Source organism: Marmota marmota, unplaced genomic scaffold, assembly GCF_001458135.2.
Source record: "Marmota marmota marmota unplaced genomic scaffold, marMar, whole genome shotgun sequence".
Lineage (NCBI taxonomy): Eukaryota > Metazoa > Chordata > Mammalia > Rodentia > Sciuridae > Marmota > Marmota marmota.
In genome coordinates this window covers 16,429,932-16,455,659 of record NW_026000101.1, presented here as the reverse complement: position 1 = coordinate 16,455,659, position 25,728 = coordinate 16,429,932, and the positions used below count along the sequence as shown (strand labels likewise).

At 39.2% G+C, this 25,728-nt stretch overlaps 1 protein-coding gene across 4 annotated transcripts in view; it reads right to left on the bottom strand.

The window, feature by feature from the left end:
- The window catches only part of Gne (glucosamine (UDP-N-acetyl)-2-epimerase/N-acetylmannosamine kinase), a 61,011-nt gene that overhangs the window by 7,470 nt on the left and 27,813 nt on the right, over positions 1-25,728 (bottom strand). For 3 of the 4 annotated variants that reach the window (XM_048783377.1, XM_048783378.1, XM_015492326.2), the window contains 9 exons: positions 23,245-23,397; positions 20,053-20,265; positions 16,663-16,750; positions 14,822-15,032; positions 11,676-11,805; positions 10,840-11,061; positions 8,194-8,376; positions 5,222-5,338; positions 2,093-3,604 (listed from right to left, as the gene is read on the bottom strand). In XM_048783377.1, coding sequence (XP_048639334.1) covers positions 3,369-3,604; positions 5,222-5,338; positions 8,194-8,376; positions 10,840-11,061; positions 11,676-11,805; positions 14,822-15,032; positions 16,663-16,750; positions 20,053-20,265; positions 23,245-23,397 — 1,553 coding nt within the window. In that variant the 3' untranslated portion in view covers positions 2,093-3,368. Of the gene's footprint in view, positions 1-2,092; positions 3,605-5,221; positions 5,339-8,193; positions 8,377-10,839; positions 11,062-11,675; positions 11,806-14,821; positions 15,033-16,662; positions 16,751-20,052; positions 20,266-23,244; positions 23,398-25,728 lie in introns of those variants that run through there. The other variant, XM_015492327.2, reaches the window with a different exon arrangement.

Here is a 25,728-nt window from a genome sequence, read left to right as displayed (position 1 = left end):
GACCTGGGCTGTCCAGTACTGTACTCACGGGGCACATGTAGCTATTTAGTTAAAAATATATTTTTAGCCCTAGTCACATTTCATATGCTCATTAGCCAAGTGTGGGTAGGTGGCATCCAAATTAGACAGTGTAGGTCATGGAACATTTCCATTATCTCAGAAAGCTCTCTAGAACCTTGCTGATCTTTACAACAGGTGCTTCTAGGAGACTGCTGAACACATTCATCATCTACCTGCAGAACCTGCTGTAATATGGTGCCTTTTAGTTGATATTCTAAGCAATTAGTAAAGCCATCTTTTAGTAACTTTTTTCAAGATATTTAATTGGTACATTATAATTATATTTAGTGGGATTCATTGTTATATATTCACACAGTAGAACAATATAATTTGGTCAATGTCATTCCTTAGTACCTCCCTCCCTTCTATTTTCATAAGACACCCCTACCTTTTTTTAAAAAAAATAACTTTTCCATATAGTCATCTGTTATTTCTTTTTTTCTTTTTTTTTTTTTTAAGTTGTAGATGGACACAATACCTTTATTTTATTTATTTTTATGTGGTGCTGAGGATCGAACCCAGGGTCTTGGATGTGCTAGGTGAGCACTCTACTCCTGAGCCACAACCCCAGCCCCATCTGTTATTTCTAAATTGGAGATAGAGGCAAACTCCTGTAACACCATACCCAAGAAGGGGGTTAGGTCTTGCCATTTCCAAGAAACTCCATCAACTCCCCAGTGCATAACTACTTGTGGATGGGAGAGGAACATTCATTACTTGCCCTTCTTGCTCCTCCTTAGGTAGGCTTTCCTTGATCTGGTGCCCATTTCTGGCCCTTTTCTTCATTCCTCTTCTTGAGCCACCTCTGATTGCACTCAAGCAATCCCTGTTGCTGACAAACCATTTGTTACTACTAGATCTTTGTAATGCCATTCACGATGTCAAGAGTTCAATTTAAGCAGCAGTTCAAAGGCCTCTCTTCCACAGTGCTTTCACATATTCCCTCCCCTGAACTGCTGTGGCCCTCTACCTAGTACAGCTTAGTTTTTTTGATATTGTTTTTGAGCCATCATATGGCCCAGTCCTACCTACCACACAGGGAATATGGCAACTTTAAGATGTAAAAAACTGGGCATGGTGGTGCACACCTGTCATTCCAGTGACTCAGGAGGTTAAGGTAGGAGGATCTCAAGTTTGAGGCTAGCCTCAGCAACTTAGTGAGACCCTGTCTCAAAAAGGGCTGGGGATGTAGCTCAGTGGTAAAGCACTCCTGCATTCAATCCCCAGTACCCAAAATACAATAATATAAAAAGTAAACAAAATCTGTGCCATTGTACAGATCAAGAGGTAATTGGATAATGACAAAAGTGATGCTTTATGACTTCCCAGGCTATCGTAAAAGGTAATGCAGCTTATGGCTGATTTGGAACACACTAACTGGGAGCCCTCAGCCACTATAAAAAAATCTTTACCACTGTGAAGCCCAAAGTATGCCTACAAAGACCACTTGAGAGACCCCATAACTGTTTGCAAAGAGAAATGCCTGGCCAGTTTCTAGATATCCAGCAGCCCAGCCCACTATTCTAGCTGCAGCCCCTGTCTTAACTACAGGTGCAGGCCACTCAGCCAGACCTACCTAGCAAAGCCTTTTCCAAATTCCCAACCCACAGAACCATGAGAGAAAACAGTTACTGTTGGTTTCAGATCTTTTAAATGTTGTTGCACGGTGATCGTGAGTTGTTTCTAATGCCTGTGTAGCTGGCATGGGGAGATTCAAGTGGGTGCTCAACGTTTACTTGCCAACCTCTTTATTGGGGCAACTTTGCTTTTTAATTTTTTCCTAGTACTGAGGATTGAACCCCATGCGCTTTAACATTGAGTTTACTCNAAAAAAAAAAAAAAAAAAAAAAAAAGATTCACTAACTCCATGGCTTTAGATAATATCACTTAAAAACACTTAAGTTTTGGGTTCTAAAGAATGAGAATTCAAATAACTACTTCACAGGTTGTAAGGATTTAGAATAATACATATGAAGCACCTAGTTCAGAACTTGATACACAATAGGCACTTAATAAGTGTGGTGGCTGGAAGTATTTCTTACAGGTTGAACCCTTTTTATTTTTCCATTCATTTACATTTTGTACTTTTGTAATTTTCCACAGATTCTTAGTCAAAATCTGGGTTCATGGCTCTGGGCTGTAGGAATTGCACCTATAAACACTGCCTTCATAGACACTTGGGGGTCATATGCAAAGCAGTGTGAAAAGCTATAGAAAGAATTATTTGCTGTCAGGAGCAAAGATCCTTTTGGGGATAATCTCCTTTCAGAGGCTCTTAAGTCCTAGTGGCTTCTTAGTGGTCTCTAAGAAGATGAAGACAAGGTCACTAAAGCCAGACTTCTGGTCTTTTGTTTGTTTTTGCAGTGCTGGGAATCAAACTCAGGGCCTTGCACATTTGTAGGCAAGAGCACTACTGAGTACTACCACTGAGCTACACCCTCAGCCCAGATCCCTGGTCTAAATCAAGCTCCTATAAGTGCTGCTAGTATAACAACATCTTTCAGCAAAAACATTTGGAGGTGACTGATATGTCCAATGTCTATGGGTTTGTTTGTTTTTTTCAGTAGTGGGAATTATTGTACCCAGAGGCTGGCACATGTTAGGAAAGTGCTCTACCACTTTAAAAAAAAAAAAAAACAACTTTGAGACAGGCAAGAATCTCTTGCCAAGGCTGGCTTCAAACCTGCAAGCCTCTTCCCTCAGCCTCCTGAGGGCTGGGATTATAGGTGTGCACCAGCACGCCCACCATGTCCAATGTCTTTATTGTGGTCATGGTTTCATAAGTATATACATAAGACAAAGCTTATCAAATTGTACACTTTAAAAAATACTTCAACAAAGCTATTTTTAAAAAGTTCAGGTAAGCTTTTCCTGGTAAGACTCTTCTGTTCCCTGACTGGATCCCTTTCTATTCTCCGAGTTTGGGGTTAGATAAAGAGTTATTAACCCACACATATGAAGTTCTCATCCAAAGTAGGTCTGCAAGGTCTGGGTGGTACATTAGTAAGCAGAGTCCTAAGGCTCCCTGGTCTATTATTGTAGCTCCTTTTAGCACAAGAGGTTGTGATTGGAACTTACAGGCTTCTCCTAAAATGACCCCTAGTAGGAAAACATCAGAAAGAGCAGCATCTACAAAAATGGGCACAGGAAAGATAAATTTAAAAGAGACGAAAAGCAAAAGCACTCTCTGCCAGTGTCCGCTGCAATAAAATACTAAATTTGCTGTGTAAGAAATGTTCATCTAAAAGAAAAGAACTTGATTCCACTAAGAAGTTCTTGAGTCTCGGCCCATGTCCACTCCTGGGAATCTAGTGGATCCTTCGAGTTGTATAGTCCAGAACCATGCTGGCAGCACCAAGCAGGGCAGGGTCAACTAAATCTGAAACCACCACATCCACATCCTGCACCGAGGACAAGGCTTGCTGGCGAATGACATCCTTGACGATGTGGATATAGTGACTGGCCAGTACTCCAGAGAGGATCACGAGGGAAGGATTCATGGTGTGGAGGATGTTCACGACCCCAAGACCAAGAGCTGTTCCAGCTACAGGAAAACAAAAATGAGTTTTGGGGTACTAAACTAAAAACACCAAGGAAGAAGGTAGGAAAGAGCCAGTGGCCAGTAATGGTAAAGTATATTCATTCTAAGTAATGGGGAGCAATATTTTAATAGCTGTTCATGAATTATTCTTTTTTTAAGAGAGAGAGAGATCTTGTTATGTGGCCCAGGCTGGCTCTGAACTCCAGGGCTCAACCGATCCTCCTGCCTCAGCCTCCCAAGTAGCTGGAAATATAGGTGTGTGCCATGATTTATTCTTTTTGTTGTTGTTGAGACAGAGTCTCACTAAGTAGCTGAGGCTGGTCTTGAACTTGCAGTCCTTCTGCCTCAACCTCCCGAGTTGCTAGCTTCATAGGCATGTGCCACTGTACCTTGCTCATGATTTATTCTTTTTTTTTTTTTTTTAATGTGGTGCTGGAGATTGAACCCAGGGCCTTGTGCATGCAAGGCAAGCACTCTACCAACTGGGCTATAGCCTTACTCCCCATGATTTATTCTTTTTTTTTTTTAATATATTCTTTTTGGTCTGGGGGATTGAACTCAGGGACACTCAACCTCTGAGCCACATCCCCAGCTCTATTGTATTTTATTTAGAGACAGGTTCTCACTGAGTTGCTTAGTGCCTCACTGTTGCTGAGGCTGGCTTTGAACTCACGATCCTCCTGCCCCAGCCTCCCGAGCTGCTGGGATTACAGGTATGTGCCACTGCACCCAGCCCTGTGACTTATTCTTAATATGAAAACTATCATGTGATGTCTTTTTTTTTTTAATATTTTTTAGTTGTTAATGGACCTTTCTTTCTCTTTCTTTCTTTCTTTCTTTCTTTTTTCCTTTCCTTTCCTTTCCTCTCCTTTCCTCCCTCCCTCCCTCCCTCCCTCCTGGCCCTCTTTCTCCCTCNTTCCTTCCTTCCTTCCTTCCTTCCTTCCTTCCTTCCTTTCTTTCTTTCTTTCTTTCTTTCTTTCTTGTGCTGAGATTCAAACCCAGTGCCTTACAGATGCTAGGTATGTGCTCTACCATTGAGCTACAACCCCAGCCCCACATCATGTGATATCTTTTTTTTTTAATGGACTTTTATTTTTTATTTATTTATATGTGGTGCTGAGAATCAAACCCAGTGCCTCACACATGCTAGTCAAGCACTCTGCTACTGAGTCACAACCCCAGCCCAAATCATGTGATATCTTGAAGTGAAAAATGAGTCTCCATAAAAAGAATAAAATGGCATATACTGTAGAATATAATCTCAACTATGTAAAAAATGAACAGAAAAGGAATAGAAAGGCTCAAAAGAAATACTAATAATTGGTATCTCTGACTGAATGGTAAAACTTTAAAGTGATACTTTTTCTTATTGCTCTTTGATATTTCTCTATCCTATAGTATTATCAAAATTGTAAAACCAAACACCTATTTATAAAAGTACTGCTGCTGGCAAATGCCTTTAATACATTTCCTTTTTTTTTTTCCCTCAGAAAATAGGAAAAGTACCTCTGAACAGAATGCAGAATACTGGTTCCCTGAGGGAAACTGAGGGTTCTCTGCCAGAGCCCTGGTATCTGAGAACACTCCCTGTGGCATGGCTGCCTGGAGCCATTGGCTCACCTGTTCTTAAGATGCTCTGGGCCTTCGCATTGCCAAGTTTCGCAGCTTGGATGAGGTGGAGTGCACCCACGGCTTCATCTTTTGGCACTGACATCCCTTCCACCAAGAGCAGGTCCTCTGAGCCGAGTGAAGAGAGTGAGGAGAAGCAGTTGTTAGTGAGCTGTGGGCAGCCCTGGGGAGAGGCCAAGCTTATGCGCCTATGGGCAGCAAGCCCCTGAGTGAGGTGCTTTCTGTTTATAGTTGCAGGGCTGAAGATGAAACTCAGTAGTAGAGCACTTGCCTAGCATGCACAAGACCCTGAGTTCAATTCCCAGCCCCGTGGACACATCATGCAAAACTTTATTATTCACAAACATCCATATATATTGCCCCCAAAGCCTTTGCTGCCCTCTTGATAACTGGCTATACATAATCCAGAACTTCTATAGCTGGGAAAAATCTCAAATGTGATGACAGTCTTCTAGCCCTCTGGCTCCCTTGCTTTTCACTTCTAATACTGGAGTCTTAAAAATATTCTGTTCCCACAAATGATCTGGCTCCTTAATTCAGTTCCATCCTCATCTACCCCAGATGCAGTGCCACACTACTTCAATGCCCAATGTTCTAGGGCAGCACGGCACAGTAACTGCGGAGCAGTCAGGCCTGGGTGCGGTTCCAGCTCTGCCACTACTAACTGCGTAGACCTCCCCATGTCACTTCATCACTATATATTTCTCCCTTCTAGAATACTGGGGCAATAGTACTTAGGGTCATTTCAGAGATCAAATGAGATAATAGATTATAAAGTACTTAACAGTGCTGGCTAGAGTAAATGCTAAATAAACAGTAGAGATTTCTATTACTTGTGGTCTTTGTCTTTCTGCCAGTCACCAATCCAGATCAATCTTCAGCCCAATCTATTATTCTAGGCTCTGAAGGAAGAAAATCCCCAATCATGCAGACGACTACCTAGATACCAATGGATTTCTCCTGTCTTTCCTGAGCCTCGCAGTTACCAGTTCTCACTTTCTCATTGTTCTTCTATACCTTCACCAATACATTTCCACACTTCTTACTTCTCTGATAAAAGATGCCACCAGGCTGGATTCCTGTACTTGTCTGCCCCCACCTACAAATCAATCAGTGCTTGCACATTTTTGTTCTTGCCCTCTACCTGGCTTTGCAACTCATTTCTTCCCACCTGTTCAGACACTCTATGGCTGGTACTCCACACCTGTTCTCCTGCATTCCAAACCTTCACTTCCATTCCCATGGTTTCTGTCCCACCAGTACATGCTTACAGATTGGTTCTGAAGCAAAAAAAGATACCAACCATCATGTAGCTTTTTGGCTTCCCTCATTTTATGTATAAAGTATAGATATACATGTGGAACATAAAAAATACATCTGTGGTAGGGAAGTTTCACCCTCACCAGGGGAAAAAAAATCATTTAAACAGGCTCTCTAGGGAGAAAATGAAACCCAACATTCAAACATGAACACACAGTTGTAAGGGCATCAAATGATGTCCTTGTGGCCAAAGCCAATGAACTTTTTCAAAATTCTCATAAGTAGCACTTAACATTACTGACTACACCCTCTGAAACACTCTTTTTTTGGTTGGTTCTATGAAGTTTTCCCTTTTCTGGCTCCCCCCACCCCCACGCCTCTCCCTGCCCCTCCAATGCTGATGCTGCTCAGCATTCCATCCTTGACTCTGGCTTGCCTCATTCCCTGGTCTCATTCATAGGCTTAACTACCACCTCCATATTGACGATTTCCAGTCCCTCTTTCTAGCTTAGTCATCCTCCTGAGTGACAGATCCCAGTGTTCAGCTGCCTTATAAGCATTTCTACCTGGATGTCCTCCAGGTACCCAACCATCATCTTGTCCATTTTCAGAATATAGTATTCAGCCTTAATTGGATCCAATTGTAGGCATTTTTAACTACAGTCCTTCCCTTTGCTTGCCCCAATTTTAAAAATAGATCTAATCCCATAGATCATAACCCCCTTCCTCCAATAGGGGCAAGAGGGAGCGCTGTATTAGGGATAAAAGCAGGTGGACTGGCTGTCCTGGTGTGCCTGCTCTCCTGATTCCCTCTGAGGGCACACCCTTCTGCAGAATAATTTTTTGCCTTGCTGACCCACTTCTGAACACGTTTGATTTCTTATGGCACCTCGGTATTCTAACATGCCTATACCAAGTCAACATTCCCACCCCTGAGCTGTCCAACCAGAAAACTGAAAGTCACTCCAGAACTGTCCCACCTAAAGCCATCCTCCATTCAACTGCCAAGTTAGGAGTTTAGTAAAGAATCTAAAATTCAGATCTGTCTGTGTCTTTCCTATACTGTTTGTTAATGGCTTTTCTCCTGCTACACTATGCCCAGTCTTGCCCTTTATGCACCCACGCCACTGTTTTCATGCCTAGAAGAGCTCCCCTGACCACTCACGCTTGATTAACTCTCTGGTTCTGATGTTCAACTCCCAGGAAGGCACCTGGCACTCCCTCCCTGTGCAGAGGGTGAAGTGGCACTTGCAGTGTCCTGCTTACTTGCATTTGTGTTCCTTGGTCTTAATGCTCAGTGGCTTTAGCACAATATGTAATAATGACATTAACTGAATCTGTCCATCCTGACTTGCATAACATGTCTAGAAACAGCTTTAATTCAAAGAGATCTCTCAGTTCAAAAACTGTAAGATGTTCATTTCTTGCTTAATTAAAATGTACCCACCCTGTGCTAATGGCTGAGAAACAAAACTAAAAGAAATCATCCCTTATGTCTTGGACCTCTAGGCCCCTGTCCACCTCTACCCCTAGAGAGGGAGAGTGTTAATTTGGGTCAGAGCCAAGCATCAGTGGAACATCAGGAGGAAGCCCTGCTCTTCCTCTAGGAAGTGAAAAGGTTAAAAGCCCTGGCTTTAGTATTCGGCTCTTTGGATACTTGTCTACTATTTGGTTACTTAATCCCTAAGGGGAAAGATACCAACCATCATGTAGCTTTTTGGCTTCCCTCTGCAAGGCCATTCCGGAAGCATATGCTTCAATGCATCCATGGCTTCCGCAAGAACAGTCGGGCCCATCCAGAGACACAACAAGGTGGCCAAGTTCTGCAGCACAGAAGGAGCTTCCATGGATCAATTCATGCTGATGGATGATCCCACCACCAATTCCTGCATTAAGAGACAAAAATCTATGATGTGGCAATGCCTCAATGGTTTAGCAAAGTTTTCCAATGCTTGCTTTTCTAGACAGTTGAAATGTAGTACGCACCAAAACTTTATTTGGCAGCATTTTGAAAGGAAATATTTTTAGCAGATCTTTGGATACCTGTGTCACATCTGCTTGATTCACTCCAGTTTCAAACATAGCTATGGCAGGCCGTTCAGGGCGCCTGGCTCACCTAGTTTTGATGGCTTACCCCCTTCAAGCACACGCTGCCTGTCTCTGCGCACCATGGCCACCTCCCACACCACAGTAAGAGCCCACTCAGCCATGAAGGCACAGTGCCAAGAGGCAGCCCTCACCAGGTGAGACAGGAGCCAGCATCTATAAGTGGACAGTTCTGCACTCTGCTCTATAGGCTTTTTCAAGTTGTGGGAGATTTCAACCCCCACTGCCCTTAAGGCCACTTTGATAATGCTTCCTTTAATGGCTTTTCTCCTACTGTGTTTCACTTTTCCCACTCCCTCCTGCTTCTCAGGTTCATCTCCTAAAGAAAATACCCATACCCAAATGGTTGTTATCAGGCTCTGCTTCTCCCCTAACCCCAGTACTGGGGATGGAACCTAGGGTGTTCTGCCACTCAAATACATCCCAAGTCCTTATTATTTTTTGAGATAGGGCTTTACTAAGTTGCTGAGGCTGGCCTCAAACTTGTGATCCTCCTTCCTCAGCCTCCTGAGTATCTGGGATTACAGGTATGTGCCACCACTATACCCAACTCATGCTTTTGCTTTGAGGAAAGCCAAGATAAAACAATCCGAAATAGGGCTGGGGACATAGCTCAGTTGGACATAGCTCATAGCCTTGCATGCATAAGGACCTGAGTTCAATCCTCAGTACCATCAATAAAGAAAAAATCAAAAAAGTCTGGGCTGGGATTGTGAGTCAGAGGTAGAGTGCCCATCTAGCATGTGTGAGGCACTGGACTCGATCCTCAGCACCACATAAAGTAAAATAAGACATTGTGTCCACCTATAAATAAAAAAATAAATATTAAAAAAATTCCAAAATATATCACACACCACCTGCTTCTCTGAAGCAGAGAATATGAATATGATTTTGTCTCTCTCTCTTAACCTTTATTTTATTTGTTTTTATTAATTTATTTTTTTTATGTGGTGGCGGGGATCAAACCCAGTGCCTCACGCATGTTAGGCAAGCACTCAACCACTGAGCCACAACCCTGGCCCCTGGTTTTGTCTCTTCTTGATGATGCTATAACTAAAAATTCAATTCAAATGTTATGAATATAAACAATCATCTTTCGAATGGAGTTTAAGAATTATTAAGGAATACGGGGATCTTGGCTTAGAAAGCTCTGCTTTTAAGAGCTGTCCTTCCATCTGTCACCACCCCTCTGATTTACAGCTTGTTAACTACTCTGAACTAGGAAATGGTATCCAAGTTAGCTAAAACCACATCCAAGAAAAGGGAGGAACTATATGAGCTAAAGTACATGACCTCAAAGGGAGAGGTAATATAGTGCAGAGTTTAAGCACACACAAGTGTTAAGATTAGGCATATTCTAACCTAACTACTTCATTAGATGAATCTACTTTCCTCATTTAAAAAAATAAAATTGTTCCCCTTAAATATATACAATAAAAATAAAATTTAAAAATAAAACAACAGGAAAACCAAATTTGGACATCAATGAAAATGACGAAAGTAGGGAACTTCAAAAATCCATCCTGCCACTTAAGCAATGAATAAGGGGGCAAGGCTGTCAGAATCTTGTTTTACAACTCCTGAAATTTAACCAAAGATTTACAACATGGAAAGGAAGAAGGAAAACAGTTTATCTCAGTAAGTCTGATTTTTAATTTAACTTAACCTGGACCCACCCACTCCCTAGCTTGGAAGTGACCTTGAACAACAGCCCCATTCCCAGTTCTGGCATATAGATACCAGTACCTGAGGAAGCAGAATCAACTGGTTCTCAAAAAATTGTGGTTGTTTTGACTTACCTGGTAGTTCCATGGAAGACCAGTTCCAAGAGCTTCCTTATCTCTCACCTAACTGGGAACTGTTCAATGCTGAGGGGGGTTATACACAGGTGTTTGTAAAAGGCATTTAAAGGTAAAATGTATTAGTCTCTAGTGCCTAGAACAAAGCGGCCGAGACATGTAATAGACTAAAAAACCAGGAGGAAAAGCTGAAGAATGAGAAGTTTGGGGGAATAAGAACTCTGACTATGTATGACAAGTTCCTAGAAATTTAGAAGGCCATAGGCAAGACTAGTGCTGGGCACATGCTTAGAAAACACCTGGGAAAACCTTAAGCTCTCACCTGGGTTCACCTTCAGGACATACTCAAGCTGGAAGCAAAGACTAAGGCAGAGTTGTAACTGCTTAGCTGAGGTTGAAGATGAGTTCCAACACACATTCTAGCTCCTTCCCTTCCTCTCTTACCTGTGCCTGTGATAAGTGTAACAAAGTTTTCCAGTCCCTTTCCTTGGCCAAATTTCCTTTCTGCCATGGCAGCGCAATTGCCATCGTTGTCTACCCACACGGGGAGATGCAAAGTGTCAGAGAGTGGGGTCCTGAGATCCACAGAGTTCCATTCTTGTATCAGTTTGGTTGAATGCAGCACAATCCCTTCCTGAGGATTTACACGGCCACCTGTGGAAATGCCTGAGCTCCACCACAAACACAAGGAAAATAATTCTGATTAGCAATCTTAGGAAGGCATGCCAACTTTCTCAGCTCAGAACACAAATTAGAGCTGGTGATGTAGCTTATTGGTACAGCTGCTTGCCTACATTTATAAGCATTATTTAAGGAAAAGTTTTCATCAGCAATATATTATTGCACTAAAAAACAAGGTGATGTAAACTCAACTTTACTTTATATAGAAGTGACTAAACAGAGTATAACACAAGTGATGAGAAGCTCAGTAGTGTCAAGGAAATAAAAATTATAAAAGCAGCACTACAAAAAAAATCAACACACACACACACATTAATTCACTCAAGATCTCAATACAAACATTGCCAAGGACTACAAGGAAATATTAGATAGTTTTATAAATATTAGACAGTAAATCTATAGCTCCCCACAGATTTACAGAACCATCAGTGCTTCTCCCATAATACTTGTCAGCATCCCAGGAAGTCACCATGCTTTGGGTATACAGACAGGACCAGAGCCATCTGTACACAGGCAGACCATAACATGATGTTCAGTTAAACATCAGAACTCAGTACATTAAAATGAATATTTCTTGGATTTGTAATTTACCATCTTACCTACTCCCAAAATTCTGCAATTCAGTTTTACAGCTTCTGCTGCAGCTTCCACACACATCTGTAGGATTAAATTAATTCTCTCTTCATAGGTTTTGGGATTGAACTGAGTATACTTCTTAACTATTTCACCCTACAAAAGAAAAAACAATAAGATCTATCTCACTTAGCTAAGGAGCCTATCACACAGTGCTATAGCACAGGCTTAGATGACTTAGATGCAAACTTAGATGATTGGGGACAGAGCCTTGTCTGGCTTCAACCAGCCATGGAATAAGCCCAAGTATTTTCTTGGGAATCCATCTTGATACAAAGTTGCTGAAGCAACAACTCCACAGGCAATGAAATGGACCCCTTTTTAAGCTTAAGGTGAACATTGGCTAACCTGAATCTCATTCACTAAAAGGTCATATTTTACTCTTTTTGATTGACCCAATGTTTTTGTTTAAATTCTAGGGCAACTAAATAGTTATCCTACTTGAATTTTAATCATCCCCTGCAATTGAAACCAATTTATCCTATTTACTCAGGATAATTTCCATGCTGAGCACATTGTTTAAATTACTGTGCTTTATGATGTTTTAAGACCAAACAGGGATAATCCTTCCTATTTTTTGTTCCTATTTTTATATTTTTTCTTAATTCATCTCACTTGCATATTTTTATTATTTTCTTTTGGTACTGGCAATGAACCCAGGGCCTCCAGCATGCTAAGTAATTGGTAAGGAAAAGTTTTCATCAGCAATATATTATTGCACTAAGAAACAAGGTGATGTAAACTCAACTTTACTTTATATAGAAGTGACTAAACAGAGTATAACACAAGTGATGAGAAGCTCAATAGTGTCAAGGAAATACAAATTATAAAAGCAGGATGTGGGTTTGTCTATGTGTAATCCACCTGGATTAATTAATTGCTGCTTTTGGAAGTTAGATTCCTGCTTCCTATATATGGAAGCCCTATCTTCAAGTGTTAGCAGGAACAAACAGGAATTTCTACACAATTTTTAGTTCACCCAGATGGGCACTTTAATGGGTAGTGGGGTCATGCCCAAAGAAGAGATCCTTGAGCTCTTAGAAACGATATTAGTGTTTTGTCCAAGTCTTCATCACAGCCCTTTTTATTTTGAGACAGGGACTCTAAATTGCTCAGGCTGGCCTTGAACTTATGATCCTCCTGCCTCAGCCTCCAGAGTAGCTAGGATTACAGGCATGTGCTGCCACACCAGCTCACTTATGTATTAATTTAAGAATAATGCTAAACTTTAAAAAAAAAACTGTGATTTATGATAATTTTATTCAACTTCAAAATCCCATTGGAATATTGACTAGAATTATATTAAATTTATAATCCAATTTGGGGACTACTGACATTTTTGAAATATTCAGTACTTTCACCAAGGACACTTTTTTAGGCCTTTATATTTTATAGTAAAGTTTTATAATTTTCTTTATGTACATCACATAGTTTTCTGGTTTTGATTATTCTTCAGGAGTAGTTGTTTTGAATAGTCTCTTTTTCTCTTTAAATTCTTTTGTTATTAAGGGATTTTTACATATCAATATAAGGGTTAAAACTATTACTAATAACAGTCATTAAAAATCAACCTGGGGTATGGGAATGGGAAAGACAGTAGAATGAATCAAACATAACTTTCCTGTGTTCATATAAGAATACACAACCAGTGTAACTCCACATCATGTACAACCATAAGAATGGGAAATTATATTTCATGTATATATGACATGTCAAAATACATTCTACTGTCATTTATAACTAAAAAGAACAAATTTTAAAAAAAAAATTTAAAGCAATCTAGAGGAGTATTTCCCAACCTCACTATATATCAGAATCTACTCTTAACAAATACTGATATGTCCACCCATCCCCAGAAATTCCAATTTAATTAGTCTGGGGCAGGAGCCAGGCATCTGTGTTTTATTAAAGCTTCCAAGTAATGCTGAATATGCAGGGGAGTCAACAAACACCACCTAAAGGGAAATTCAAATCTTTGTCTACAATTTCACCTAGATAGAAAATTATTGATACTTACATATTTTTCATAATATCCAACCATGTTACTTATCTTATTAACCCTATAAGCTAGCTGATTTCTTCAAATTGTCTAAATAATATTTTTGTTTTATTCTGTCTGCAGTCTCCATTTTTGCTATTCCTTATTTTTTCCCTTTGTAATTTTCAGAATTATATTAAAATTATGTTGCAAAAGATTTTTTTTCTTGATTTCAACAGGAATGCCTCTAGAATTTCACAAAGAATACTGGCCATGGATAAGAAATAAATCCTTTTCAGATTAAGAAAATATTGTTCTATTAACTTTTTTTTTTAAGTGTTTATGGGACTGTGGTGTAGCTCCATGATAGAGCACTTGCCTAACGTGCACGTGCGAGGTCCAGGGTTTGATCCCTGGCACTAAAAAAAAAAAAAAGTATAAGGGAGGCCTTTTAGTTTCTCTTAGCAAAAGTATGTTTTGTTTTGCTTTTCTGTATTTTTGATTAATGATATTAACAAGCTCCCTGTATTTTTGTTTTTAAAATCTTTGCTATTTCTTGTGCACTTCTAAAACTTTATAATGTTTCAAACAAAGGTTTTTCCTCATTAAGTCATTCAGAGATCATGAAGGCACTCTCAGCCTGTCAATGCTGTGTTGATGTCTAGTTAATAAAGATATGCTCTCTTCAATAAAGAATATACTTATAAAAATGCAAAGTGGAGAACCCATCTGTCTGACAATATCTGAGAGAAGAAGCAACTTCTTTCACCCCATGCAAATGCACGTGTTCTTGGCTGGGTGGAGATGGTGATCAGCATACTTCACACTCTACTCCACTGTGACTACTCCGATACTTTCAGGTCTCCTGGGTGGCAAAAGCCCTCTCTGATGCCTAAAAGTGTCTTTTCTACCCATTGTTCATTCAAGTCTGCTACCTTGAATTCCCTGAAAATTTACTTCTTTGAAATGTTAATAGTTGATAAACAAGACAAACATTGTAATAGATTCAAAATCAGTACTACAGGCAAATGATTACACACTCTTGTATGTTTCTAGTCCTGTCTTCCAACTATACATTTTAAAACTCAATTACTCAAATGGGATGCATAATTAAGAGCTGAGCAGTGAGAATACCTTCATGCTGACTATTGCAACTCGGAGGTTCGTTCCACCAAGATCAACAGCCAAAGCACTTAGAGTTTCAAGAATATGGTCGATATCTTGAGAGATATTCTCCTTCACAGGAGGAAAGCAGAATTTCTTTTGTAGTGGCTCTTGAAGGTCAATAGATTTGAGAAACTTCAAAATCCTTGGAACAGCATTTCCATCTCCATATATCTTTGAACTACAATATCCAAAACAATTAAATTCACTGTATACATTAAGTGATGTTGAGGGTGTGGTTTAATGAAATCTGAAGGTTCAGGTAAAAATAGTTTGTGTTGCTCCTTTTTAAAATAACATTCTGGATGGTATATATACATAATGGAATATTTACTCAGCCATAAAGAAGAATGAAATTATGGCATTTGCCAGTAAATAGAGGAACTGGAAGCTACCATGCTAGGTGAAATAAGGCAATCCCCAAAAAAACAAAGGACCAATGTTCTCTCTGATATGCAGATTGGACAGCGGGGTATGGGGGGGATGGAGGGGAGATGGGAATGGGAAAGACAGTAGAATAATCAGATATAACTTTCCTATGTTCATATATGAATACACGATGTGAAACTTCTTATCATGTACAACCACAAGGATGGGAAGTTATACTACATGTATATACGTCAAAATACATTCTACTGTTATGTGTAACTAAAAAGAAAAAAAATTTAAAATAAAATAACATGTCAGGGAGTGTACCTCAAAGGAATAGTGTTTGCCTAGAATTCACGAGGCCCTGGGTTTGATCCTCACCATTGCAAAAAATAATTTATAAATACATAAACCAAAATAAAATAACATTTGTGCAATGTGTGTGTGGCATAATTTCAAAGCATCATGTACAAGACATGATGATTCACAATGTGATCTGTCAATTAAAAAACTGGAAATCATAATTATACATAACTAAATAAAATAAAATGACATCTGGATCTCTGCAGCAATAGAATAACTAAGTGTCTGCATTTTTGTCTTGCTTTTTTAGAAGTTTTATCTTTACCTTTCTGAGAAAATTCATCAATTTGAAATAGGACAACCAAAATTAATCAAAATTCTGAACTAGAATTTTTTTGATAGACACAATATCTTTATTTATTTACTTATTTATTTATGTGGTGCTGAGGTTCGAACCCAGTGCCTCCTGAATGCAAAGCAAGTGCTCAATCACTGAGCCACAACCCCCAGCCCTAGAATTTTTTTTTAATATTTTTTTAGTTATTGGTGGATTTTTATTTTATTTATTTATATGCAGTGCTGAGAATAAAATCCAGTGCCTCGCACATGCTAGACAACTGCCCTACCACCGAACCACAACCCCTGCCCCTGACTAGAATATTTTTTAAGAAAATTAGTTACACTATTTTGTAATATTTCTAGAAAGTCAAATTAGGTTAAAATAGTATTTTCTAGCCAAAGTACTGTATAATTAACTGAGACAAGTTTAAAAAATAAATTCTACATTAGAACCCTTGGGACAATACTAAGGGGTAAGATATCTGCCATTCCCATCTCACCAGCAGCTAGGAAGCCCTGGGCATGAGAAGAAAAGTTGTTAAGATGGGGACTAAACACTGGTCCACTGCAACTTTAAAGTGGTGCCTGAACTATTTCCCCTTTTAAAATACTTTAAAAAAGGGGTTGGGGGCTGGGGATGTGGCTCAAGCAGTAGCGCGCTCGCCTGGCATGCGTGCGGCCGGGGTTCGATCCTCAGAACCACATACAAACAAAGATGTTGTGTACGCCAAAAACTGAAAAATAAATATTGAAATTCTTTCTCCCTCTCTCTAAAAAAAAAAAAGAGGTTGTATACTCACCAAGGGTATTGTTTACCAAACTGAAGGTGCAGTGCTTGCAATATTTTGTCTTGAGTGTCAGCATCCCGGACATGAAGGACATTCTCCCCTAGGTAAATCATGTCACATTTTAATGAATTGGACATGGGACTCTCTAAAGAATAAAGAAGTTGGCAGTATAATGAATTCATAATTTAGTCCTAAAACTCAGAAGGACTGCAGAGCATTCTGCAAGATTTCCATATATCAAACATTTTAGGGCACTAGGGTTCTTTATTCCCAAAGACAATAAATCATGGTTTTATTTATTGAAATAAATAAGGTGGATTAATCCAGCATCCACATCTCACTTGCCTAGTCATCTGTCAAGCCCACTCTCAACCTGCCCTGTCTTCCATCTCCTTAGCCAATCATTCAATCAGCTGGTCAGGTATGACTGGCCAGTCAATTGCCGGTGAGCTATTCAGGTAGCACTTTCTCTTCCTCCATTTCCTAACCAATTTGAGAAAGGGAATATAGTAAGAATGGTCACGTTTTCAACAGGCTTGGCTAAGAGGAGTGGAAGAGTGGAGAGGAGTGTAGGTCACAGGAGAGATTGTTTTTGCTTTTAATATTTGAGAGGCCAACGCAAGTTTAAGATGAGGAGGTTAAACATACATGGAAGAGAAAGGATGCCTGATGGGCAAGTCCCTGAGAAGGCAGGAGGGGAGGGGACTTAGAGCACAGTTAGAAGGATGAGCAGTGGACAGGCAGGAGACACACACCTTCTCCGCTATCCTCATCATCACCACATATGCACACACTATAAAGGAAAATAAGAAGGAAAGGAGTCCTGAATGGGCACATACATTTATGTAAGAGTGGAGGCAGAAAGACAGACCAACAGACCACATTGCCAAATCCAGTGTTCAATTCTCCTTTCACATCATACTTAACTCTCAGCAGCATTCACCACCACCTCCTCAAAACACTATTTTCTGGGCATTATGATATCATATTCTCATTTTCCTCTGATCTCTCACTGGCAGTTCCTTTTCAATTTTCTTGGGGTGTGTGTGTGTGTGTGTGTGTGTGTGTGTGTTGTGGTGCTGGGGATTGAACCCAGGGCCTTCTGCATGTAAAGTAAGCACTTTACCAACTGAGCTATCTCCCCAGCCCTCACTTTCCTTGTTTTTGGTACTGGGCATTGAACCCAAGGGTGCTTTACCACTCAGCTTCATCCCTAGCCCTTTTTATTTCTTTATTTATTTTAATTTTGAGACAATCTCACAAAGTCTCTAAGACTGGCCTTGAACTTGGGATCCTCATGCATCAGCCTCCCAAGTTGCTGGTATATACCAATACACCCTGCCCTTTTCAATTTTCCTTGCTAGCCTTTCCTCTTCACCAAAACTCTTAATGTTGAAGAGCTCCAGAGGTTTGTCCTACACTCCATTCTCTGCCTTACTGACAACTCTCCCTGGTTCATTTCATTTAGTCCTTGGTTTTAAATGCCATTTAGGGCAGAATGCCATTATCTTTGATATCTTTCTTTTTTACTCTAGAAATGGAATTTTTAGCATCTGATCACCTAGCAAAAGACTAGCTAAGTATGGCCATGTGACTAAGTCCTGGTAAATGTGAAAAGTATTTGCAACTTCTAAGTCATGCCTTTAAAGGAAAGGGCATCTTCCCCCTTTTTCTCCTTCCTAATGGTGAAAATACAGACTCTATACCAAGAGGTAGAGAAACACCAGATAGAAGTTTCTGTGATAGCAACTCAACTGATGTCCTAACTACATAACCATCCATATGCCAATGACTTTCAAATTTCTATCTCTACCCCTAATTCTCCCTGAACTATTTAGTTGCTTATTGCCATCTCTGCTGTGGTTATCTAATAGACATGGGAACATAACACAGCCATTAGAGAATTCTTAATTGCATCCTCCCCCAGATCTGTTCCTCCCTCAGAACTCCCTTATCTGGAAAATATACCCCCACTGCTCAATATAAAAATCTAGGCATGACTATGATTCCTTTCTTTTACAACCCACATCCAAGCATCAGCAAATACTATAATAAAACCCAAATCAATTCTTCTGCATCTCTAATACTACCATTTAGCCTAAGCCACTATTCTCTCTCATCTGCACAAATAGTCCCTGTCTGTCTCCCTGCTTCACCTCTTGCCCTATCACACTCCATTCTCTCCATAAGCAGACACAGTAATCTTTCCAAAGTGCAAGCCATAACATTCCATTCTCTCCCTTAACTGGATTCCCAAGATACTCAGAAAAAATTACAAATTTTGTAAGCCAGTACTTTGGCTTATAGAAGTCTGCCCCCTTCTCTGCCTTTTGCCCACTACTTTACGGCCACACTGACGCTTCTGTTTCTCAAATACATCAAACTTGTTTCCACCTTAGGGCATCACACTGGCTATTCCCGCTGCTTCTCCCTGCTCTTCACAAAGCTGACTTTGTCATTCAGGTCTCAGCTTAAGTGTCATTCCCTCAAAGAGACCTTTCCTTACCAACCTAATACAGCTCATCACATTACTTTGTGTAACCGTCAGTATAACACATAGAAATCCTGATATTTTTATTTTTGTTTATAATCCATCCCCCCTCCCGTGACATCTAAGTTATATGAGAGCTCAGTCCTTGTTAGTCTAATTTACTAACAAATCCAGTGTCTAGCACATGGCATGGCATTTTCTGAATTTGAAACAATTTCCATCTCACAGCTTCTATTTTCTCTATGAAGTGAGAAGCAAAGTAATGTTCTGGAATGAGAGATGATCTAAAGGTAAAAGAAAGAGCAGCAATTATGAAGAATGGAAGAAAGAGCAGAGCTGGAACAAGTCTTACCATTAACTGCAGATATATATTTGCATGTAGATAGTATTAGAACTTGGACTAATGTTAAAAACAGGATCTAGCTCAGCATATTAATAATAATCCTGATACCTTAGTTATTAAGGAGCATCTTTCATAGAATTGCCATAATTTAAAGTACTGATTGAAGAGATTTCATGAGGCCCAGAAGATACAAGAGTAGTATACTATGTGTAACAGACTCATGACTATGGTATGAAAGAGTAGTATAGTATGTGTCATATACTCATGACACATCAACCACATTTTTTTTTAACCACATTCTCAAATACAGCCTTCAAAGATCATAATTAAGAACCACTTAACTCTAGTTGATATTACAAGGACAATAAAAATATAAATAGAGCTTTAAATTTTGGTAATCATTATGTACTTTTTATAGACTATTTCCAGATTTAAGCTATTCGTCATTCACCTCATTCACTCACTTGCTCACAAAAATATATGCCCAGCACCAATATAAACATACCTTATGATAACTCACAGAAATATAGAAAGCCTAGTCAACTGAGATATAAGCAAAGGTAAACACCTGTTTCTCTTCCAATCTGACGTGTTCCTAGGTTGATCACAGGTGTTCCAAAAGCACCAACCTCTCGTACCCCACAGCTGCTATTCCCAATCATACAACCGGCATGCGCAACCAGCTGTATAAACTGGTCAAATGGGACATGTTTAACTGCACGAAAATTGGGATGATGCTCAATTCCCTTCTTCCGCATCACTCGAACCATCTCTTTGCTACCTGTGAAAATGAGAAGAACCAACTGTTAAATGGTATATGAGACAAAGAAACCATTTCCATTAGAAAGTATTCCCGCCCCCCCGCTTGAGGAAATCTCCATAAAAACTCATACCAGTTATTGAGGAAATAATAATTTTAATCATAAGTCTTTTCAGGAATGATGAGCATCTAAAATGTCTGGCTAGCTTTCTACTTCAATTCATCCTGGAACTCAAACAGTTGGAGCTTTTGAAACAAAATTCAATGAAGCAAATACTTTTATTAATGCTGCAGTAAAAATCTTTACCTTAATCAACAATTAAGAGCTAAACCCAGGCCTACAGTCTATGTCCCTTAATCTGGAGATCCTAAGTGGAAAGGTCTCATTCTTCACACCCCAGGGACATCCATCAGAAAACCTCTGCCCAACTCTGCTCATATTTACAGTAACAATAGGTCAGCTGGACAGCACTCCCACCTATGTGGGCTAAACTCCAAGAAAATTCAAATCGATTCTGATACCATAGTGGACATTTTTAAAACTTTTTTTTTTTTTGCAGTGCTGAAGATTGAACTCAGGGCCTTGCATGTGCTAAGCAAGCATTCTACCACTGAGCTACACCCAGCCCAATATTTTATTTAAATGAATGATTTTAAAACAATTTAAAGATACTTGAGGGAAAAGCTTCTCTTCATCCTCTTCTAGACAATAGAGGGAAAATTGCTCATCTGACGGATTAGAATGTAGGACAGTGACCACACTATGCCTACTAGTGGACAGGAACCACTGATTATCAGAAGCCATGCATGCCATCTCTTCTTATATTAACTTTATCTATGTAGCAAGGTAGGTCAATGGGCTCAGGGTCTCACTCTTAGGAGTGAGCCTGGCCACTTCTCTCTGCATACAGTGTTGCCAGAGCACTCCAGTCACCATCTGTAATTACCGTAGTATGTGACACACTAGAGGTACTACTATTCTAAGATTCAGACTTGGAATCAGTTAAAGGCTTATCTTTGGCCTTAGGCTTAAACCACAAGCATTAGTCCAATTTTCCAGAAAGTCCTACAATGGGCAACTGGGCACAAAACCAGATAATGATAAAAATGATTGATGCCTTCATCCTTATTTCTTTATTGTTCCCTATGTACATCTTATCAAAAACTCCATGGAGCTGGGCAAGGTGATGCATGCCTAGAATCCCAGCAATTCTGGAGGTGAGGCAGAAGGATTGCAAATTTGATGAAGTACCACTGGATTCAAGCCCCAGCACTACAAAAACAAAGAAAGAAAATACAACTTAGCGAGACTCTGTCTCAAAATAAAAAATAATAAAAAATAACAAAATAATAAATAATAAAAAAGGCTGGTAGCTCAGTGGTACAATGCCCCTCGGTTTGAACCCCAATTCCAAAAAAGAAAAGAACCCCACCAAAAAAAAAAAGAAATTAAAAAAAGAAAAAAAATGACCCTTTAAATCATGGGGCCTTTTACAGAGGAAAAATAGCTCTATTCTAAAGTATATACAATCAGGAAAATATATTACAAACAGAAGATACAATTTGAGAGATACATAAACATATTATACGTGTTTATGTAGAATTTAAAGGATTAGACAAGAATCAGTATTGAATTTTTCTGAAATATTGGCATATTACCTGGAAAAAATCTGGATTAAGTATTCTTATTTTTCAACTAACACTGTATTTCATTTCTTTGTTTTTGTAGTTCTGGGGATTGAACCCAGTGGTACTTCATCACTGAGGTCTTCAAGTATGCTAGTCAAGTGTTCTACCACTGAGCAACATCCCTAACCCCATAATACTTATTTTGTTTCCCCTAACAGAAAAGATTATTAAAGGGTCATTAAGAGAAAGTTCTTTCAGAGCAAGATGATGATATTTTGGCATTGCAAATAAAGGGTCCTGACCTTTATTTTTACTTTTTGGTACTGAGAATTGAACACAAGGGGACTTGACCACTGAGTTGCATTCCCAGTCCTTTTATTATTTTGAAACAGAGTCTTACTAAGTTGCTTAGGGCCTTGCTAAGTTATTGAGGCTGGTCTTGAACTTGAAATCTTCCTGCCTCAGCCTCCCAAGTTGCTTTGCTGGGATTACAGGCATGTGCCACTATGCCTGGCTGGGTCCTGCTTCCTTTACCAAAAAAAAAAGCATAAAAGCAAAGCAATTTGAGTATTGTCAGCTAACAATAGCAAGTATTTGAAAATTCCGTCAGTGTAGGGGTCTGCTGGGGTACTTCTCCTTTATATCTCATATGCCCAGCTAACTTGCCTCACTAGCACTAAAAGTTCACAGTACCATCCATCATCAGGTGATTACCGAGGGCAGGCTTAAGCATCAACTGGTTAAGAATTCCAGATCTAAACTGCTTAAGCTCAAAATTACTTTAAGGTATACCAAAATAGGTAAGAAAGAACACAAGAAAGAGTAATAATAGAAATTTTACTACAGTCAGTGGAATCATTACTTTCCTTTTCTAATATTTATGCCTCAAGTCTATAAGAGACTATCAATTATAAGAATTTCTCATTGGTTGAAACTAGAGGAAAGAAACTAACCATGAGAGTAAGGTGGACATTAGATTTTTTTCTTAAGAATTTACTTCTTGGGGCTGGGGATGTGGCTCAAGCGGTAGCGCGCTCGCCTGGCATGCGTGCGGCCCGGGTTCGATCCTCAGCACCACATACCAAAAAAGATGTTGTGTCCGCCGAAAGCTAAAATAAATGTTAAAATTCTCTTTAAAAAAAAAAAAAAAAGAATTTACTTCTTTCTTATTAAATTTCTACCAGACTTGATAAAAAAAATCACAACTCTGATCTATAACAAAATAGGTAATTCTCTGAAAAGTGAAATACATTTCAGCCTAGATGGCCTTCAATGATAACATGAGTGAGTAGGAAGACATTCAAGAGAAGAGGTAACAGAAACAAAATTTGAAAATGTAGGTGACATGATTTCATTTTCAAGTTCAATTACCTGCATCAATATTTGGAAACAGTACTAGGGTCCGCTTGTTAAATGAGATAAGTGCATCCAATGTTAATTCAAACATTTTAATGGAATGCTTAATGTCAGTGGTCACAGGGTGCTGTAGTGCAACAATGTAATCCTTACACTTTACATCATCACCTGTTTAAAGAAAATCAAACCACATTGCTTCATTAGTTAAGCAACTTAAGAGAAGCAGCAAATTCTAAAAAGTAAGACCTTGAAGTCTGCTTTTAAAAATTCTAAGATCAAAACTGTTTGTCACATTCTAAGCAGGTCATCCATATTGGGATCAATGATAAGAACTAAATAGCAACAAGGAACCATCAAACTTAACATTTTACAGATTCTTGCTACCACAAATATAAAATATATGTGTAAATAGCAGGAACTAGAAATTCACTGTTGTAAAATCCAAAATATTCCAAAGCCCTAAAAATGTGAACATTCCCAATTTCTAACTAATGTTTCTAATCAATAATCAGCATTGCTAATTAATAATAGTATGTTGTAAATCGGGGTACTCAGAAGTTGAATGATCATTAAGAATATTTGACAATGCATAGGTGCTCCCCAAACCATCACCCACCAGATTCAACAAGTGTTCTAACTCTGCTGAAAGGGCTGGAAAGGCTTCATTCATCATTAGTGTGGGATACCAAGGCTTTCCTCAGCAAGCATTTAAAATGTAAAAGGCTTAGGTTGATAGTGCCATGCCATACAACACACAACGTTTATCATAGGGCCTGTATTATCCCATAAAACTGAAAATGAGCTCCACTAACTTATTTTTATGATTTAATGATAAAAGAGAATTTTTACTGTTAGAATCTTTAGTAGTATTTGATTTAAAATACTATATTAGCTCCAAATTTTTATTTTGAGAACTTATTGGTCCTATATTAGCTTCTAAATTGTGAGGAGGAAGAAGTATAATGGTTATTATTATTATTTATTTTAGTAAGAAAAAATACTAAAGGCCTAAAAGAATCTACTGGAAACTTTATAAACACAACATTTAAAAGATCAGAGGAAAGCTGGGTGTAGTGTACACCTATAGTCCAAGCTACTCATGAGGCTGAAGCAGGAGGATTTCTCAAGCCTAGAAGTCCAAGACCAGCCTGAGTATCACAGGGAGACTTGGTCTCAAAAAAAAAAAAAAAAAATCGTAATGAAAACAGCCTCTTACAGCTTACATTACAGTTAACACAAGTCTCAAAACAATTTCAAAGATGCTTAATGTCAGTGTCACAGGGTGCTTGCTGTAAAACATTAAAAACATGGGAAAAGGAGTGGCAATAAAAGAAGTGTGTTCACCATAAGGAATATGGAAATACTACATATTTCTGCAATCCAACCACAGGATTAATCTGTACCAGTATAAGGCATGTTTCCATAATGTGAATTAACTCATCCATGCCCAATAAATAGAGAGAAGATGTTAGCCTTTAATGTAGTAATTGAGTTATATATACACGATTCTTCATGGCAAAATTCAAAGAACACTAATGGAAATAGGCAACAGCTATGGAGGAACACAGTCCCATCACAAGGGCCCTTCACCCCTCATTTTTCACGTTGGTTGTTTGCCCATATACTCTGTCTTGAAAACACAGAGGTGGGGGCTGGAGCTGCAGTTCAATGGTAAAGCATCTGCCTCGCACGTGTGGGGCCCTGGGTTCAATCCTCAGCACCACATAAAAATAAATAAATAAAGATATTTTAAAAAAAGAAAACACAGAGGGCAAGTCTCTGATCCTTGGGCTTTGGGGGGCAAATTTTCTTTGAAAGCGAGAAGGTTAGGGTGCTTCTGTAGTCCAGTGCAGGATTGTTTTACACAATTTATTGCTACAATTTACCACCAAGGACCAAGCAGAAGATCAAGAAGAAAAATGCTGGCAGTCTGCCTCCAAAGAGCTTTCCACTTTTCTATTTGTGTGGGGAGTGGGTACAGGGCAGTACTGGGGATTGAACCCAGGGCTTTGCACATGTTAGGCAAAAATTGAGCTACATCCCCAGCCCTTTTATTTTATTTTGAGACCGGGTGTAAGTTGCCCAGGCTGGCCTAGAACTTGGGATCTTCCTGCTTCTTTAGCCTCCTGAGTAACTTGGATTATAAGCATGTGCCACCACACCCAGTATATCATATTTCACCATATAATCGTTGCCACATTAACATATATTCATAAGTATTCTTTGCCTCCTAATCTTGCACCAGAGGCAGTTTAGTAATAAACTAATTTGTGTGTGTGTGTGTGTGTGTGTTGGGGATGTCAGGCAAGCATTTTATCACTAAGCCACATCCCCAGCCCATAATAAATGTTTTCTAAGTAATACTGGCACAATTTTTTTTAAAAGAAAACACTTCACATAATGACTCCATCCCATTTTTTGCAAAAAAAAAAAAAAACAAAACTTGGCATAAAATCTGCAGTAATTATGAAGTGAAATACAATATCCTTCTCATTTATC